Source organism: Athene noctua, chromosome 8, assembly GCF_965140245.1.
Source record: "Athene noctua chromosome 8, bAthNoc1.hap1.1, whole genome shotgun sequence".
Taxonomy (NCBI): domain Eukaryota; kingdom Metazoa; phylum Chordata; class Aves; order Strigiformes; family Strigidae; genus Athene; species Athene noctua.
Window position 1 is genome coordinate 28,808,421 of NC_134044.1, and position 17,268 is coordinate 28,825,688.

A 17,268-nucleotide genomic window follows, 5' to 3' on the forward strand; every position below is an offset into this window, starting at 1 on the left:
TGTAAAAGCTGATATGGAGATTACAGCACTAATCACAGCAGCCACTTTAGGAGCACAAACATGTCCTTGTTTGGAGAGAGGCAGGCAAAGAGGAAAGCAGGATTTTAAAGCCATTGCATCAAAAAGAAGAGTAACCCCCCCTCCCCGTGCCCTGCACGGAGGACACGTCCATCCTCACCAGGAGAGGCGACCTGCAAGCAGCTGCAGAGGGATCAGGGCTGGATGGAGATCTTCATGGGAGCAGGGAAAGGGAGCTCTGGAGGTCTCTGGCCCCATCTCCCTCCCGCAGCGGGTCTGTCACCAGCCCTGGATGAGTTTTCTCACCCGAGTCTTACAGACCTCCAAGGCTGGAGACTCCCCAGCCCTCTGGGAAGGTGAAAAACCTTTTCCCAAGGTCCAGCTCGAAGCTCCGGAGCTGTGGCCTTATTACCACCTGCCCCTTCCTGGGGGGGTTGGATCCACCACCTTCCCCTCTCCCCTCCAGGCACTCCCAGGCTGCTGCCGGCTCCCTCTCGGCCAGTTGGGACCAGCCTGGCTCTCGTCACCCCTTCGGGACCAGGGTCCCTCCAGCCACCTGGGCAGCCTCTGCCAGTCTAGCTCTTTTTAGGTGTTTTTTAAGAAAGCAGTTCCATTCCCTTTGGAAAGAAGCCCTAAAAAACTTACCTTCTACAGAAACTGGTGTTATTCAACCCATTTAGCAGAGATGGCACTAAAAGGTTCTTTGGAAAGTTTGCAAAACTCTAGAAAAATGATTCAAAATTTGAGTTGTTACCAAATTCTAGTTCTGTGCCTGTTCTAAAATGTTACCTCATTTGTCATTAAGCTTTCTAGCACTTCCCAAAAAGGAAAAGGTTTCCAGCAACGCCAGAAGCCTTTAAATCAACCCTGAGCAGCTGAAGTAACACAAACTTATTTTACAGATACGTAGTCTCAAGCCTTATAAGATTTTGCAAGTTCTTTCACTTGGAAGTTGGCTAACAAAAGCAAAATAAAGTTCTTAAACAGTTGTATAAAAGGCCCATTGTGCTTACTCAGCCTTCCATGTTTAACATTTCCTTAACCACAGAAACACCCTGTTGTTCCCAAAGACCTTACAAGGTATCAGTCACCTTAAAAGTAAACTAAATTAAAAGCAGATGCTGACAATTAGTTCCTCTCTAAATGGAGCATTGTTGGTTGTACAGCAGGCTATTGTGAGGGGAGATGTTCCTGTAATGTCTCATTTAGGTAGGTAAGGTATCAGATATTGTCTCTTGGAGGATTATATCTTCTGGCAGGTAAGGAGACCCTGGCTCACCTTATAAAAAATGCAGAAAGATTGCTTTCCTGAAAGCAAAGCTAGCCAGCTGGCTTTAAATATTGATACAGCTTTTCTTGCCTGTACTGGCTTCCCAGCCAGCTTGCTGGGCGAGGGTGACCAGGGCATGGCCAGGAGCCCGACTGGGGGGGCTTCTCCTGGGGGGCGACGAGCCCCTGGCCCCGCAGCCTCTCGCTCAGAAACCCTCACCCGCCTCGGCGCCAGCACCCACCAGCCCAGCCCTGACCATCGCTAAGCCGGGACGAGTCATTTCCCAGATCAGGGCTGGTGAGTCCTCACTAACCAGTTTTCCATGAGCTCCCCCTCTCCAGAGCAGGGAAAGAGGGGAGAAGGCAGTGCCCGGGGGGACCCCTCAGCCCACACCCGCTGGGGGGGTGCAGGACCGGGGTGCAGTGCTCGAGCGAGCGAAGTGTCAAACGGATCCTGCTCGGGGCTGGGGCACCCCCGCCCTTTTATACTGCTTCTTCCAGGCAATCGTTGGTTAAAGTAATAAGCTGTTCTGAATATAATTACTTTTAACTTACTTATACGCTGCATAAATATATAAAAACATGCTCATGAGCTCTGCGCTTGCAACTTATTAAAAGTTATTATTAATACTCCAGGCTTTGAAAACTTCTTAAACTGCTTTATAAAATTTGATTCCTATTCCAGCTGCTGTCCCTGGAGTTGGACACCCGATACAGAAACCCTCTCCGTGCCATGCTGCTGCCCACCCCTGGCCTGGCAGGGCCTGGCCGCTGGCCCCGGGGCTCAGCCGGGTCCCCGCCGAGCCCCTCCGTGCCCCAGCAGCCGCCCAGCCCACACGGGTGGGTTGATCTCTCGGCCGCCCAGCGACGTGCCCCTGCACTTCTCTGTATTAAACACACAATCCCGAGCTGCCTGGAACGGAGGGAGGTGACAGCGGTAGCAAGCGGTGCAGAGGTACAGAACAGCCATTTAAAAAACCAAGCAGTATTGCTCATGTCACCAGAATATTCCCGTAACACCCCGCCTCACCACCCATTAAACGGGTTTAATACATTTTCCTCTGGCTCAAACAGCATTTTATTATCAAACCCCCTATTTTTCAGATGTAAACAAGAGAAGCATTTCTAAAGCCTCCAGTAGATGTTTTCTGCTCATAAAAGCATCAGGATCCCACGAAGAATTATTACACCTCACACACCATGCATTTTTAATATTATTTTTTTTTAAATCTCTTAAGCAGTTTTCTATCAGGATGTGCACTTCAGTTAAATCTGTGCACTGGTCTCCAAGTGCCTCACAACATTACAAGGAAATTCTGTCCTGGTCTTCTTCACAACAAATTTCTTTTGCCGGATTCCAAAGTAAAGGAACACAGGATGCAAATTCTGATCCACTAAAACTCCTTTAAAGTTCACCCTCTATTAAAACTACCTTAAAATCCACCCTACCTTCTCAGATTCCATACGAGCCTCTTAATAAGCGTTCCCCAAATTTTTTCAGCAATGTATACACACGTCTGAAATCTGTTTGCATACACAGATATTGCTCATCCCAAGGAGGATAAAATAGCAGCAGGAAGGTCCCATTTAGAAGTTTTCAAGCAGAAAAATGCAAATCTTCCAGAGGTACAGATTGAGTTGGAAAATATGTGTAAGTGATATCTAAGTAACCATATAGATTTCATCCTGTAGGAGCACAGTAATTTTCAAATGCATGATCCAATTAGCAAGAGTCTAAACGATTGCCTTTAGGCTAACGGCACTCCTGCTCCGTACTGTCTTCTACTTAAGGTAATTGAAACCCCATCCGGGAAAGATCCATTAAGGTACTTAATTGGTTTTAAGTGGTTCACCCTGCTCTGACTGCCTTTAAACGTAGTGACTTATGCACAGGAGGGTGTGGGGAGAGCCTCAACCCCCTGCCACGGGAGCCCGAGGGGCACCTCTGAGCTCCCCCCGATCCCCCTTCACGGTTCTCCGCTCCTGGGAGCGCATGGCAGCGGCGCCCGCGCCGTGGGCAGCACCGGCAGCCCTCAACGCCAGGGGAAGGGTCCCCGGCCGGCCCCTTCGGCGTGCTTCCAGATACAGGCAAGCTCTCCAAACATTCACTGCGGCAGGTCGGGCGTTCCCTGCTGTTTTCATTTTCCTGGAATAAACTGGAAAGGGATCCGGCATCCCGTCGGCCCTCGTGGGATGGAGGAGCAGGCCTCCCTCCATTCATGCCTCTATTCACAGCAAGCAGGCGTGACCTGGGAAACACAGAACAGGTCCAAAATGATCTTTAAGAAGTGCTGTATATCTGCAGCAGGCTTCATTTAGTTTTTAAAACTATTCCTTGGCTCTCCCCTCAGCATTATGGTTCCTCAGCTATGCCATCTCTGCAGCTTATCCTCCTCTGCCAGTCAACACCCCCCAAAAAAACCCCACAACTAAATAATCAGCACAGGAGAGCCCAACAGCAACGTGAAATACTTTTATAACCCAGCAGCGCTGCAACACACACTCCCCCTCCAGCCTTTTGCCCACGAGGAGCATTGGATAACCACCAGTGAGATATATCGATATACTTCAGCTTTTAAAGAGAAATCTCAGCATCCAATACACCAGAAATCGGTGTTAATTTATTTCCAGGTATCCAGGCCTCCCCTGGCAGGGAGCACAAAAGCCCGCTCCGGCTGTCACCGTGGCCCCTCTCACCTGGCCCGTGGGCAACTACAGCCACTTGCAATTTGCTGCTGTATTGCTGGAGTGCTGCTCCTTCCAGATTTATTACATCTGATTGAAAGCCCACTGCGATTAAAAGTGGCAGAGGGTAAAAAGCGCTGTATTTCTTCATGAAATGGAGGTGGAACGGTTGCATGTTGCAGCACGTTCCATAAATCCCAAAGGCAGCCCCTTGGAAAGCTCCCAGCTGCCTCCTCGGAGGGCGCGAGGGAGCTCGGAGCACAGGATCACATTCAGCTTCAAGCGAGTTAATCTGCTGAAAGTAAAAAACTGCAGTGGAAGTGGGCTTTCTGCAGCCTTTTATCTTCTCAAATAATTTTTAGCTGTAATCTTGGAGCCAAATACCACTCCTATCACACCCAAGCAAAAAGAAAAATGCCTGAGTGTGTTCATGAACACATTTTTTTTCCTCCTTGCTGAGTGTTGAGATCACTGACAAGCGGCTTTTCTGGGTTTGCCCTGGATTGCACCGAGAGCAACTAGTGATCAAACAATCCGTCATTAGGAAAGGGAAGATTTTCCAAGGTCAAGGGGAATTTGGGTGTTCAGACCTTTCTGGGGGTGAGCAGGTGCCCAGGGCAGGCAGGCGAGGGAGGCCGTGCCTGGCTCTGCTCTTGGACACGTGCCCCAGCCTTTGCAGCCTGACGGTCCCCCGATTGTTCAGCACCTGCTTTCAAACAGAAAAGGTGCAGAACCACCCACCACCTTCTTTACTTCTCTGCATAAATTTCAGATGAAAAGGCTGATCCACTTTAGTCAACGAGGTTTTGAGCGGTTCGTTCCCTGCTGAGCAGCTTTAATGCTCCAAGGATGCATTTAAAATTCTTCCGGGACGGGGTTGTGTGCTTGCAGGGTGGTTGGTTGGTTTCCAGAGGTGCAGAGCCCCAGTCGGGGGTGGCAGCGAGCCCCAGCTCGCCCTGTAAACCAAATCCATGGGATGGACCAGACGTGAGGCGCTGAGCTGCCCCCTGCGCCCCCCAAGCCGTGGCCAGGGGCCCCGTCCCCACGCCCGCTCCCCCGGTGCGGTGCTACCCGCACGCCCATCGGAGACCCTGTGCGATGCCGTTGCGTTACCATGGCGATCGGCGCTACAGATGTGACTAAAAATAAACCGCCGGCTCCGCAAAGCACCAAAGATCGTCCTGAATCCAACCCCTGCCTCAGCCACCTCCCAGGCCGGCTGCAGTGGCGCTGGGTCCCCCCGCGCCCCGGCGACACCCAGCGCGGAGCGGCAGCTCCTCCGGGCGCCGGCACAGCCTCGGCTTCGGTCCTGCCCCGCCACCGGGCTCTGCTGCCGACACTGCCTGCAGCTCCACAGGACATCCCACAGCCCTCACACGGCTGCAGCCATCAAGGAAACCTCTTTTTTTTTTTTTTTTCCCCTCTAAAACCCACTGATTCCCGCTGCATTCCCAATGTCCTGAGCAGCATCCCACCTCCACACCAGGAACCCGGGACAGGTGGGCAAGCCCAGGCCAGATCAGACACGAAAAGACAAGCTGAGCACTTAGAAGTGACTTATCACATGTCACCTTGCCCAAACAACAACAAAATTAACCCTAGGAGCAAAATGCAGCACTGGATCACTTGGGTACACCTTAAAGGATAAAAGCTGCACAAAAACATAAGTCCTGGGCGTAAAACCTGCCACGAAGAGCCAAGCACCACCTGGGGCAGAGCTGCAGGACCAGGAGGCCACGGCAGAGAAACACGTTGAGCTTCCCTTGGCCCTGCAGCATCGCAGGTTTCCACCAGGGAAATAACGGTGCCGGGACTCTGGTGTCCGTGGCCGGGTCACGGCCCCCGCAAGCCCACGTCAGAGAGCACTAAATTATGCATGGCAGCGTTGAATGATTTCTTCTTCATTAAGGAAAGTGTGCGCACAAATCCGTTGGGCAACCAGCCTTTTCTGCAAAGAGGGGGAGTCTGAACCCCCCGGGGAGACGCGGGGCCCTGGGGCAGCCCATGGGACTTGGGTGTGAGGGACCGTCCCCAACCCCACCCCAGGCACAGCCCCTCAGCTCTGCTACCCACTACCAGACCCTGTAAGGAGCAAAAACTGTTTCCCTTCAATTAAGATTTCTCTGTAATTAACACACGATCCAAGCTCAGGCTGTCCACGAAGCTTACACTTACCCCAGAACATTTTTTTCACCCTAAAAATAAACATTAAAATAGGAAGAAATCCTGCAAGCAGCTTTATACTGGCCTTTGTATCCCAAACCACTCTGGGGAATGATCAACAAGAAAAATATCCCAGCTCTAAGGATGCTCTCGAGCACACATTTAAATGACTTACATCCATAAAAAAGGAATCAGTGGGAGTGACGGGGCACAATGTGCCGCTAACAAGCCCGAGGCGAGGGCGCTGGCAGAGCACCACGAAGTCACGGCTTGTGATGGTGATGTGGGAAGCACCAAAATCGTGCCCTGCCTCCCCACAGCAAAACCAACCGCTGGAAATGGAATTATTTGTACCATTCCCTGCTCCCTCGTGCTAAAAACCTACAACCCTTCCTCTGAAGCTGCCGGCAGCGAGGCTGAAGACGTGGGAAGTGCAGACCTGGGTAAGGCCCCCCCCGTTCCAGCCCCGTCACCCACCACCGCTGGGATTTGCTTCTCTAGAGACAAGCAGCGACAGGATTAGGGCAAGAGAAGATCCCATCCCAGGTGCTCCCCGTGCGGGCTCCCCCGTGGAGCCCCGGCGGCTCTGCCGGCAGCGCAGCTCTCCGAAGGAGCGGGGGGGACAGTCCCAGGGAGCCCTGTGGCACCGAGGGGTTGTCGCTGGGGTTTATCCCCTCACTAACATTAATTCCCTCACTCACAAAATTCCCACTGGACATCTGGTCCCTCTGTGATGCTTATGGGGAACAAAGTCGACATTTCTGTGCGTGGTTACACACCCCACTTCGGGCTGGGTGAGTCTGGGTGTTTTTTCACCTGCCTGACCTTTCTGAGGTCAGGATGTCACCTCTGACTGCCTTTGCTATCTGCACAACCAGCACGAGCAAAACCATAAAGGAATCAATAGTGCAGAAGCCAGCCAACTCATTCAAACATTGAAGCTATTCCATTTTGTAATGAAGTAATTAAGTTACAGCACCGGTTCAGTTTTCTGCAGTTCGTGTTCAGGCAATTAAAGAAACAGAAAGAATCCACTCCCCTTGATGAGATGCAGCTCACCTCCTGGCACTGCACTTCCACGGAAGCGGTTATCCTCAGAACAGCAAGAACATTTTGCCTCAAGTTCTCTGTGATGAGATGCAAGAAATTCAACAGGAAATTAAATTTGAGGAGGAAGAGTTGCAAGAGACTCGGTCTGATCTTTAGGTAGAGACATGGAAATGGTCTAGCTGTGACACTGAGCTTCACAATCCCTCTTTATTCGTGGCTTTCTTCACATTTTTTTTTCCATCTCCCTAGCAGGGTTCAAGGCCAGGCTGGACGGGGCTTTGGGCCACCTGGTCTAGTGGAAGGTGGCCCTGCCCGGGGCAGGGGGGTTGGAACTAGATGAGCATTAAGGTCCCTTCCAACCCAAAGCATTCTAGGATTTACATGTCAACCAAATGAGTTAATGGCCCAAATCTCAGGAAAGTCAGCTGCAAAGACCTGTTACACCATTGCACAACGGCCTCTTCACAATCTGCTTCTAATCGGGCGAGGAAACACGCCAGAGCAAGAGCAGCCCCACAGGGAGCGCAGCCGGCACCGCACAGCCAAACCCAGAGTTACAAACCTCGCTTTGGAGCTGTATTCACTGTAAAATGCAGTAGAAATGTCTTAAGCTAAAAGTTTTTTGCTCTATTAGAAAGATTGTTACTGGGCTAAGGTGAAGCAAAAGAGATAGAATAAGGGTGCCTTTGGATAATGCCAGCACAGGGCAAGAACAGCAGCCCTAGAAATAGGTGCTCTGCTATTTAAAGTAACATAACTGAATCAACATCAATAGAAAACTAATTTAAATATTTTTAACTGAGGAAACAAAACCAGGGGAAACTCCAACATGACATAGAGGGCTCCATGCTGCAGGGTGCAGGATTGCAGGAACAATGTGCTGAAAAGGTAAACAAACTTGCTCCAAATCTTGCACAACAGAAAGAAATCCAGTAAGACAAATTCCTTTTCAATTTGTGAATTTTCTGAAAATGCTTTAGCAGACAGTTATCACCTTGTGAAAAACATTCTGGCTTCATTTCTGCACCTTTTCTTTCCCCAGTTGTTTTCCTGCTCCCGCCAACTTGTTTGTTCCTGCACGCAGCCCCCGGGCACCTCACGCTCCCTGGGTGGACGTGGGGCTGCGCTCAGAGCCGGGGGGCTGCACTGGGAGGGGAGAGACCCGAGGAGCATCCCTGCTCCCTGCCAGCCAGAGCCCCGGGCTCCCCAGCGAGCCCAACTGCAGGGCCCTCGCCCCTCTGGAAACCACCCGGCTGCACCCCCAGATCCCAGAGCTCTTCGGGGCAATGCTCAGTCAAGGCTCGCACGTCCCCCCCTTACCTTGGGTCCGCTGCCGCGCTGTGAAATCCCCTAACGCTCTCCTGGAAGGCTGGAAAAGTGCACAGAGGGTTTTGGCCCAGTCTCCATCACTCCTGAGCTACGGAGGAAAAACATGCAAAATGAGACGTTTGTTTTGAAGGCTCCCTACAGGAAGACAGACATTCCCTCCAAAAGCAGCAAACCCTGCAGCCTCTGCGAGTACGTGGGTCCCAAGCGCGGGACAACTGCTGCAGCTCCAGCGGCCCAGGCCCAGCAGGAGAGGGAGCAGAGGGCTGCCACCACTCCGAAACGCTGCCGGGGCATCTGGGCGAGAACAACTCGCCACCACGCTCCCTGGGGGATTAGGGTTTATATTTACACCACAGACCAGGGAGCAGAGCGTAAGCAGGGGCTCCATCAAACCCCAGCACAGCCCAAGCACAGGCGCTGCCCGCGGAGCCTGAACATCCACACTCAAAGCCAAATCATTTACACTGAAGTCACAGCAGCGCTGGAGGCCAAAGCATTTATACCAAAGTCACAGCAGTTGCCCTTTGATTACAGAGTGTAGCTTGTGCACTGCGTGAAAGAACCTTTAAGCAAGATAAATGACCGGTGCCCACTCACGTTCTCTCCTGCAGGCGATGGCAACTTACGACCGCACGTGAAGTTTTGTTCTGAAGTACAATCTCAGCTGCCTTTTTAAAGAGAAAATTTGCATTCAGACTGGAAATTGTGACCTCCCGGCAAAAACAATTAAATGCCAGCAGCAGAGGTCTGCCACCACCCAACTGTGGTGCAACCGGGTGCTGGAGGAGTTTCCCGCGAGGATGCTGCAGACCCACCCCCAGCACCCCGAGGGACAAAGCAGCCTGTCCTAGTCTGTGTGGCCATCACCAGGTGAGGGTAATTAAATGAGAAGAGGCTCAGTTTTAATTAACCTGGTTAAATCAACCTAGAAAAGGCTCTATACACCCTTTTAGGAAGAGTTACTCTTGCCATAGTGTACAAAAGCACACGTGGGGTAAGTACCAGAGTGGCCCGTGACTCTGCAGCGGGGTGTCCTGTGCTGTGACAGGGCCAGGGACAGCAGCCGTGCCCCAGCAGGGACATCTCCCCATCCCAGGAAGGTCTGCGGCCAGAAAGCACGACTGCCACAAACCAGCTTTTTCAACCCAAAACAGACAGTCTGTTTATAATATGGCTCTGACATATAAGCCCTAAAAAATAAGCCACACCGACGTTCAAACATAATATTTTTATTTGTGGATAAAAATTAAGGCTCACAGTACTTTATCATTTCACAAGCAGAAAAATGTTAAAAATTGAGAATGATGGGGAATGCCCCCAATACAAATTCCTCTAACTGCTGACATGTTTTACTGAAGACTCGAGGTGAACAATTGTACAGGGCAGCTACAGTTATTAGTTTGTAAACTAGGTGCTAAATATATTTTTTTAAGAAATGTGAACAGAGTATTAAGTTTCTCTCCACTTCTGGCTGTCTGATACACACGGATTCCATCAAAACACTCGAGAACCGCTGGGATGATAACACCAACCTTCCTAAGAACAACCCACCACGTCTACAATGCATGGCACAGGCATCAAAACAGGGGAAAGAGAGCCAAGGAGCACAAATTTCATTTCGATAAGACATTTTGATCATAGTGCAAGAGTTTATGCCTAAAATTTTCAATATTCAACCTTCTGGCTTTAAAAAAAAAAATAAAATCCCAAACCAAAGTATGTTCCTAAAGAGCACAGGAATTGCTGTTGAGCTCCATGTCATTAGACACAATAGCAACCCGGGTGATTAAAAGATGGTAAAAGTGGATGTCAAACTGCAGTACACACGCAGCACACAGGTATACATCACGCCTGTAGTTAAGAGGCAACTCCAAGAATGACTTCCAAAGTGTGCAGCATGCAGTGAAGAACAGATTTCTGCCCAGTAGGCGGCAAGTTTGCGGTCCAGAGGTCCAACAGTTACCATGACCCCCAGCCCGCGGGCACCGCCGGCGCCACCCAAGTCTTCTTGAGAGTTACACCGTAACCATGGGACTACACACTGCGGATTTATTTACACGGAGACCAGCTAAGTGTCTCAGTCAAAACTGGGAAAGGTTTGGGTTTAAGAGATGCTCTATAGTCTTTGCATTACATTTTACTAATTCCTCCTCTTTTGCCTGTTTGCTGTCAAGGCAACACGAAGTGGTGGCAGCAGCAGCAGCAAGAGCGAGTCTACTTACAACAAGCAACAACTGCCGTAGCATTAAAAGCTGAAGGATTTCTGCATCACACCAAGAAAGATTCATTTCTTGTCATTGCACCCTTTACAGCTGAGACACCAAGACAGTAATGGAAACAACTATCCTCAGCTTCTAACAGAAAGTTAAAATGTACTCTAAGGCCATCAATTCATTAGGGACCTTTCTTTTGAGATAAGCTACAAAGAAAATTTGTTTTCAGCAGAACCCATGCTATAACAGATTCTGCCACAGCAAACACCCATTTACAGCATTTCTGACCAACAGCTCTTACAGACCAGTCCAGTAACAAAAGAACATTTGTATTGCTAATACTTCACTCACATCACAAAAAGCTCATCCAAAGGGCTCGAAGAGGGTATGGCAGATGTGGGTGAGAATTACTCCCCCATTCTATAAAGGGGGCATCGAGTTACCGATGAAGATCACTGCAAAAGCTGCCGGGAGCGGGGCTGCGAGGGGGGGGCAGCGTTCCCCCAGCCCCTGCCCTCAGAGGGGTCAGAGAGCTGGAACACACCATCTCCTCCCCCCGAGTGAAAAACCACCACTCAATGACACAGGCAAAAGAATACATTTACACAAGTTAGCCATTTCCTATAAGCAGAAATTAAACTAAATTACCATAATGTGTAGGCAGGAAATGTAAGAACAACAGGAAAATGTGAGCAATCAAGAGAACATAGAACAAACACTTCAACAGTTATTCCAGTTCACAAATCTATGCAAATGGAAATATAAGTAGCTACAGCCATGAAATACTCGTTATTGAACAGTTTAAACCAAGTATTTTACCCCATAACACTATGGTAATCTGGCAGCTGAATGAAATGCAGCTGCTTAAATTAAAACAAAGGGATAAGAGGGATGAGCCTGGATACACGTTGGGGTTCCACCGGTGGAGGTACCCAGCACGCTGCTCAGGTCAGGATTTAACTGTTACTTCCACAGACAGCAATCACAGGACATGCTCAAAATTCTCAGGTGGATGGAAATAGCTTTGCCTCAACACATCAGGAAAAGTACAGGTGTCCAAAGTAACCATCTCTCAAATTATTGCTTACTTAACTACATCAACTGCAGAACAGGAATGACGAAGGGATCTACATGGATTGGGTAAGTCACCTCCGACACTGTGACTCCACACTAACAGCTATAATGATCGTAAGGATCAAGCTAAGTACAATACATTAAAAAAAAAATCCTGTAAAAGCAAACGCGAGAAAATAAACTGTCATCAAGTATCAGGAAAGCACATCGGCAGCAGGCTGCGAAGGGACTGCTGCGCCGGCCTCCGGGGACAGAAACAGGGTTTACAGAGCCAGCAGCCCCGGTGCCGCAGCTTTCCACACTGCTCTCCCATTTGTACACTTCCATCAGCGTCCCCAGAAGCACAGAGACACTTCACTGCCTGGAATTCGACACATGCAGACACTAAAGATGCGCCCGTGGATCCACGCCTGTTGCCAACACACACAGCTACCGAGCGATGCAAGAGGGAGTGGGTACAGGAAAGACAGACAGAGGTAATTCCGTAATATTTCAGCATTGCTCTTTTGGAGCTCAACGTTATTGCCATGGGCTGACACGTCAAACAATACAGAACAGGCTAAACAGTGTACAACAGATACACGGTAATTCCACAGCTCAACCGTACCCACTACTCCATTTGGCAAAATATTTATTTATAATAAATCCGTTCAAAAGCAGTTGGTCACAAAGAATTCATTTTACGTTTTTAGGCTGTAACAATGCTTTTGGTAGAAGTAAATAAACTGTCTCTCCTCACACAGTGTACAAAAACAAAGAGACGCTGAAGTTACAGTTAACAATAAAACACATGAAAACGGGAAGAATCGGTAGGACAAAGGCAAAAGCAATAGGAATCTGTCTGCGCACCGGCAAGGCTGCCATGATTATTTACCCGTACAAATCCTCAGCCCCACTTAGTCATCCCCAGCACAGCTCTTAACTGCAGGTTTATGCTCCAGGAGAGGAATCTGATGCGATGTAGCAGCTCCAGTCACTCTTTCACAGTACTGCATGTCAACACTGGGAATGGTTTCTGATATGATTTAGACTGCACACAGTACTTTAATAGAAAAAAAGTTAATTACTCCCACTCCGTAGTTCCTGGTGGCTTTGATGTCAAGTCATACATCACCCGAGAAATACCAGGAATCTTCTTAATCTCCGCCACCATTTTTAACACAACCTATTGCGGAGAGAAAAAAATAGAACACATCAGGAGGAAACATGTAAAACAGACCTGATGAAAACTATCCAAGAAAAGCTTAAAAAAGGAAAACTGTTCACACTAATTACACAAGAGAGAAAGAGCCTATAGCTATTAGCATATTACCACCAATTAAGAAATAAAATCAACTTAAAACCTCTAGCTTCACGGAACTTGCTGATTTTTGGCACTGATAATAAACCAGGGTGTCAATCGCAGTACACTTCCCTCCAGGCAGCAGCTCTTCAGCTTCAAAACTATTTCTTGAAAGTTCAGCACTTATGTGTTATTATCAATCATTTCCAGACTTTTCTCAGACCACCATCATCTCCAGCTGAACCACCACCAAACCCAAAACAATAGTCTGAGCAAAAGCCCTTTCAAAACAAACAAAAAAAAGAGCTCTAAAAGAAAAAAACAAAAAACAAACAGCAAGAGACACCCGAAGGAAAGAGTTTCCATTGAGAGCTATTTTCCAGAGTTCACAACCAGTTCACATTAGCAAAAGTATCCAAATGAGAATTTGCTGATCCTTAGAAGTTCAGGTTCCTTAAAAATCCCACAGTTCGCAACACTGCCACTTCGATGACACGCTGTTCCATAGTGCCAGCATAAATTAAACAACGCATTGCTCTCCATGGAAAAACACAGAAAATTTTTCGTCAGCTATTTTCCCCATCAATACAGGTCTCTTCCACACCCTCTACTATTTTGTTACCACATTACCACCTAGCTTCAAGCGACAATTTTACATTTTGAAGAGTGTGGGGCGTTTTGTTTGGGTGTGGGTTTTATGGTTGGTTTGTTTGTTTTTAAACACAAACTTCAAGGTCAAACAAATCCTCATTTTATATAATGGAACAGTTTACATGGTAACTTAACGCTGAATCCTTTCTTTTTAAATGGATAGGGGCTGCCTTAAAGTAGAAGATTTCAGTTACACACAATCACTAAACGATGCCTATATGCTTTTAAAGTATGTTTTTTAAAAAAAAAAAAGTCAATCCTGGTCTTCATCTACACTGCATTCCCAGGGAGACAAGTACTTGAAACTGGACATGGATAAAGTTTCCCAGAAGAATGTGCCTGAACTCAACCCCTAAATGCTTTAGTACAGCACACTGAGACATTAAACAGCAAGTTCCAGTACAATCAGGAGTGGCAGTCAAGGGCAAATCTGTAAGTCAGGACATTCCCAATTACGAATACAAAAAAATTATTTCAAAATCTCAAAAATTGTTGGGGTATTCTTTTTTTTTTTTCTAATTGATGGTGTTTTGGCTCAACTCTGCTGGAAAGCCTTTAAGTTTGCCATATCCATTGGCCAGATTCTCATCTTCCCACAGATTTTTTTTTCCCAAAACACCACCATATTCTTCCTAATGAATCCAACGAAAGAGACAAAGAAAGTCACACCAAACTCAGAGACAAGGCAAGCGATCAAGGGAAGAAAGTCAAAATGAGTCATCTACAATACTAGCTTGTGTTGAAAAGGAACTTCAAAACCCGTATTACCTCTTCTGGCACCTCATTACCAGGAGTTGCTGCAATACCAGTCATAAAATCACTTGTAATAAAAGTTCGAATAACCACAGATCTTTGACAGGAAGGTTGTTTCTGTAGGGGGTCCCGATCAAAATGCAACGGTGTCAGTATTATTGGCATCTGGCTAATTTTTCCGGCATAACCTTCAGAAAACAGTAGCACAAAGGGCATTAATCTGGTTTAAAGACACAAGGGTGATAGAAGTTTTACAGCATCTCCCACATGTACTTCAAACTACCTATTAGGAGCCACATTTACATCTTTCGGGATCTTTCCACTACTGCTCCCTCACCCCAGGAGATCTCACACTAAAACGACACAAACTGCCACCCAAAATGATCTTCAGCATTTGCAGCATGCAGAACACACCCAGCTGGGCTCCGTTATCCCTGCAACTCGCTGTGGATGCAATTTAAGATCCACATAACGTAACCGCGGGGTTTTATCTGTTCCCGTATCAAGCCCAATGAAGAGCCCATCACAAGCAGCTCTGACATATTTCAGAGAAAGCTCTTAAGTATCCCTGTTGCTGGTGGTTGATAGGTAACTCCAGACAATCACCTCACTTTTTCTTTTTTTAATGGCTCTGAAAGCCAATACACAGTTCCCATCAGTTCAGTGTTTAAATGATCTAAAGGTCTGAGGTGCAGGTGTGTGGCAGCCTGCAGAGCCAGTCTAACACCGATGCAGGCTCTCACCCTCTGCTTGCACCCGCTTGAGTTACTGGTACAAAGAGTCTTTTTCACTAAGTAACTCAAGCTTTATTTTGGGGAGTGATTCATTCACACAAAGCCGAGTGTCACCAAAAGTTAGCGAGACACATCTACAGTTTTACAAACACAATTGTAAGTGTTATCCTCAGCCTTTTGAGGCTATTTTTATATAAACTATGGTAAGACAGCTTTGCAAACAGAGCATGTATGTCCAAAAAGAGATTTCCTTTGTAATTTGTTTTATACAAAATACAGGCAAGGCTGATGAACTGCTTCCCACACGTATCACATCTTCAAATGTAATTAAGTAAAACAATAAAAATAAAAATAACTGAACCTCAGAAAAACTATATTCCTAGATATGTGATATGTGCCATGTCACAGGGTACCAAAAGCTCCCTGGATGTTGAGGGTTTGAAGTATTACCATCTGCTAGCCTGAAGTCGTTGGATTTTCAAATACAGTTTTTACTTTGAGAACTATGAAGCCACCCCAGGTAGTGAGCACCATGACCTAATGGTCATGAAACTTAGCATTCAGGCTCCCTTCTTTCCACAAAACCCCCCCATGATTTAGAAACTATGCCAAGTTTCTTTACACTGTTTATTTACTTCAGGTAAATGCTGATGACTGAGATCATCAGCAAAGAGAAGTAATTCGGTTGACTTTCAGCTGGCTAACAGCACTTTTTGCAGAAGTTTGCACTGCTGTAAAGTACCACCAAGCTTTGTGATGTGTCAGCGGCAAGCCACAATCCCTCAAAATCCCCCAAAATCCCCTAAAATGAATTCTGCCGTCAGAAAGGCTAGCAATTCCTGCCCTTTAGCTACCAGCTTCTACAACTTGCAGAAACAGCTCTTGCCTTTCACCCCATTAACTTATCATTTTTTGCAGCTATTTGAGAAGCTTTTAGATTTTGACAGTACCACTGTAACTACCCCCGGTCAGGTTTGCAGGGATCTTGACACAAGAGTCTAATCCCTGGGCCAAGGCAAAGCACCTACCAGACTCCCTGAGAATATTGTGAGCCTCAAAATCAGCTTGACGTAAAGTGCTGAGGACTCCTGTTGTCAGGAAAGTGGGGGTGACGTCTGTGGGAGGTTCTTTGACCGGTGGACCGAACACGTACACAACTCTGGAAAACAGGCAGGATGGAAATGTAAGCCCAAACATCATGCTAACATAGAATAAAACAGATTCCCTACAGACTGCATCTTTAGCATTGCTGTGAGAAAACAGAACTAGGAAAAAAAGCTCCTTAGCTGCTAAGTGGAGCTTAACAGAAGTTCACGTGCATATTCTGCAAACACGACACACACACTAGCTTTGGAAATCAGACATACAAATGTACTTTGGTTTGCTACAGACTAGTGATAGCCCCAGTATTACTTAAGAGAATAATCCTTTGAAAAAAACCCAGAAATCCTAACTCAGCACTATCACAAAGGGTGTTTTTTCAAGTTTACTTTGATGCCAGTAAAAGCTAAGATGGTTCTAAGAAAGCTACTTAAGTTCTTACAATTTCTATCTTCTCTCCTAATAGAAAACCACAAAAAATACCATTAAATAGTAAACCTTATTGTTAAAATACCATTAAATAGTAAACCTTATTGTTAAGGAATAGCTGTGTCTTCAGCACAGGGCACTGACACCACTATTTAAAAATCTACATAACTACATCTGTAATAAAATGTCTTCTGAATTCAAAACAGTTCACATCAGCTTTATCTTTTTAGTTTCACTCGTGTTTTATATGTTGCAGAACAAAAAGCAAAGTGTAATATTTTCTGACTGGTCTCATACAAGGATTTACTACGACATATTCACATGAGTTATTTGGGTTTGTAGATACAAACCAAGAACACTTGTCTAAAATCCAAAGCAGAAAATGAGGCAAGCTTTTCACTCTGTATTTTCGTTTGCAATATAAAGCCTGCAAGCATAGCTGGGCAGAAGACCAACTATTTCAGTGCACCACTCCTCAAACTGCCAACTTCAGTGTCCCTAGAAACAGCAATGAAAG

General features: G+C 47.0%; 1 protein-coding gene across 1 annotated transcript in view; it reads right to left on the minus strand.

Moving 5' to 3' along the window:
• Window positions 1-9,727: 9,727 nt before the first annotated feature.
• Window positions 9,728-17,268, minus strand: part of GMPS (guanine monophosphate synthase) — a 30,876-nt gene continuing 23,335 nt past the window's right edge. Inside the window, exons 14-16 of the mRNA XM_074912118.1 lie at window positions 16,250-16,380; window positions 14,503-14,675; window positions 9,728-12,966 (exon numbers count right to left, since the gene is read on the minus strand). Coding sequence (XP_074768219.1) covers window positions 12,865-12,966; window positions 14,503-14,675; window positions 16,250-16,380 — 406 coding nt within the window. The 3' untranslated portion in view covers window positions 9,728-12,864. The remainder of the gene's footprint in view (window positions 12,967-14,502; window positions 14,676-16,249; window positions 16,381-17,268) is intronic.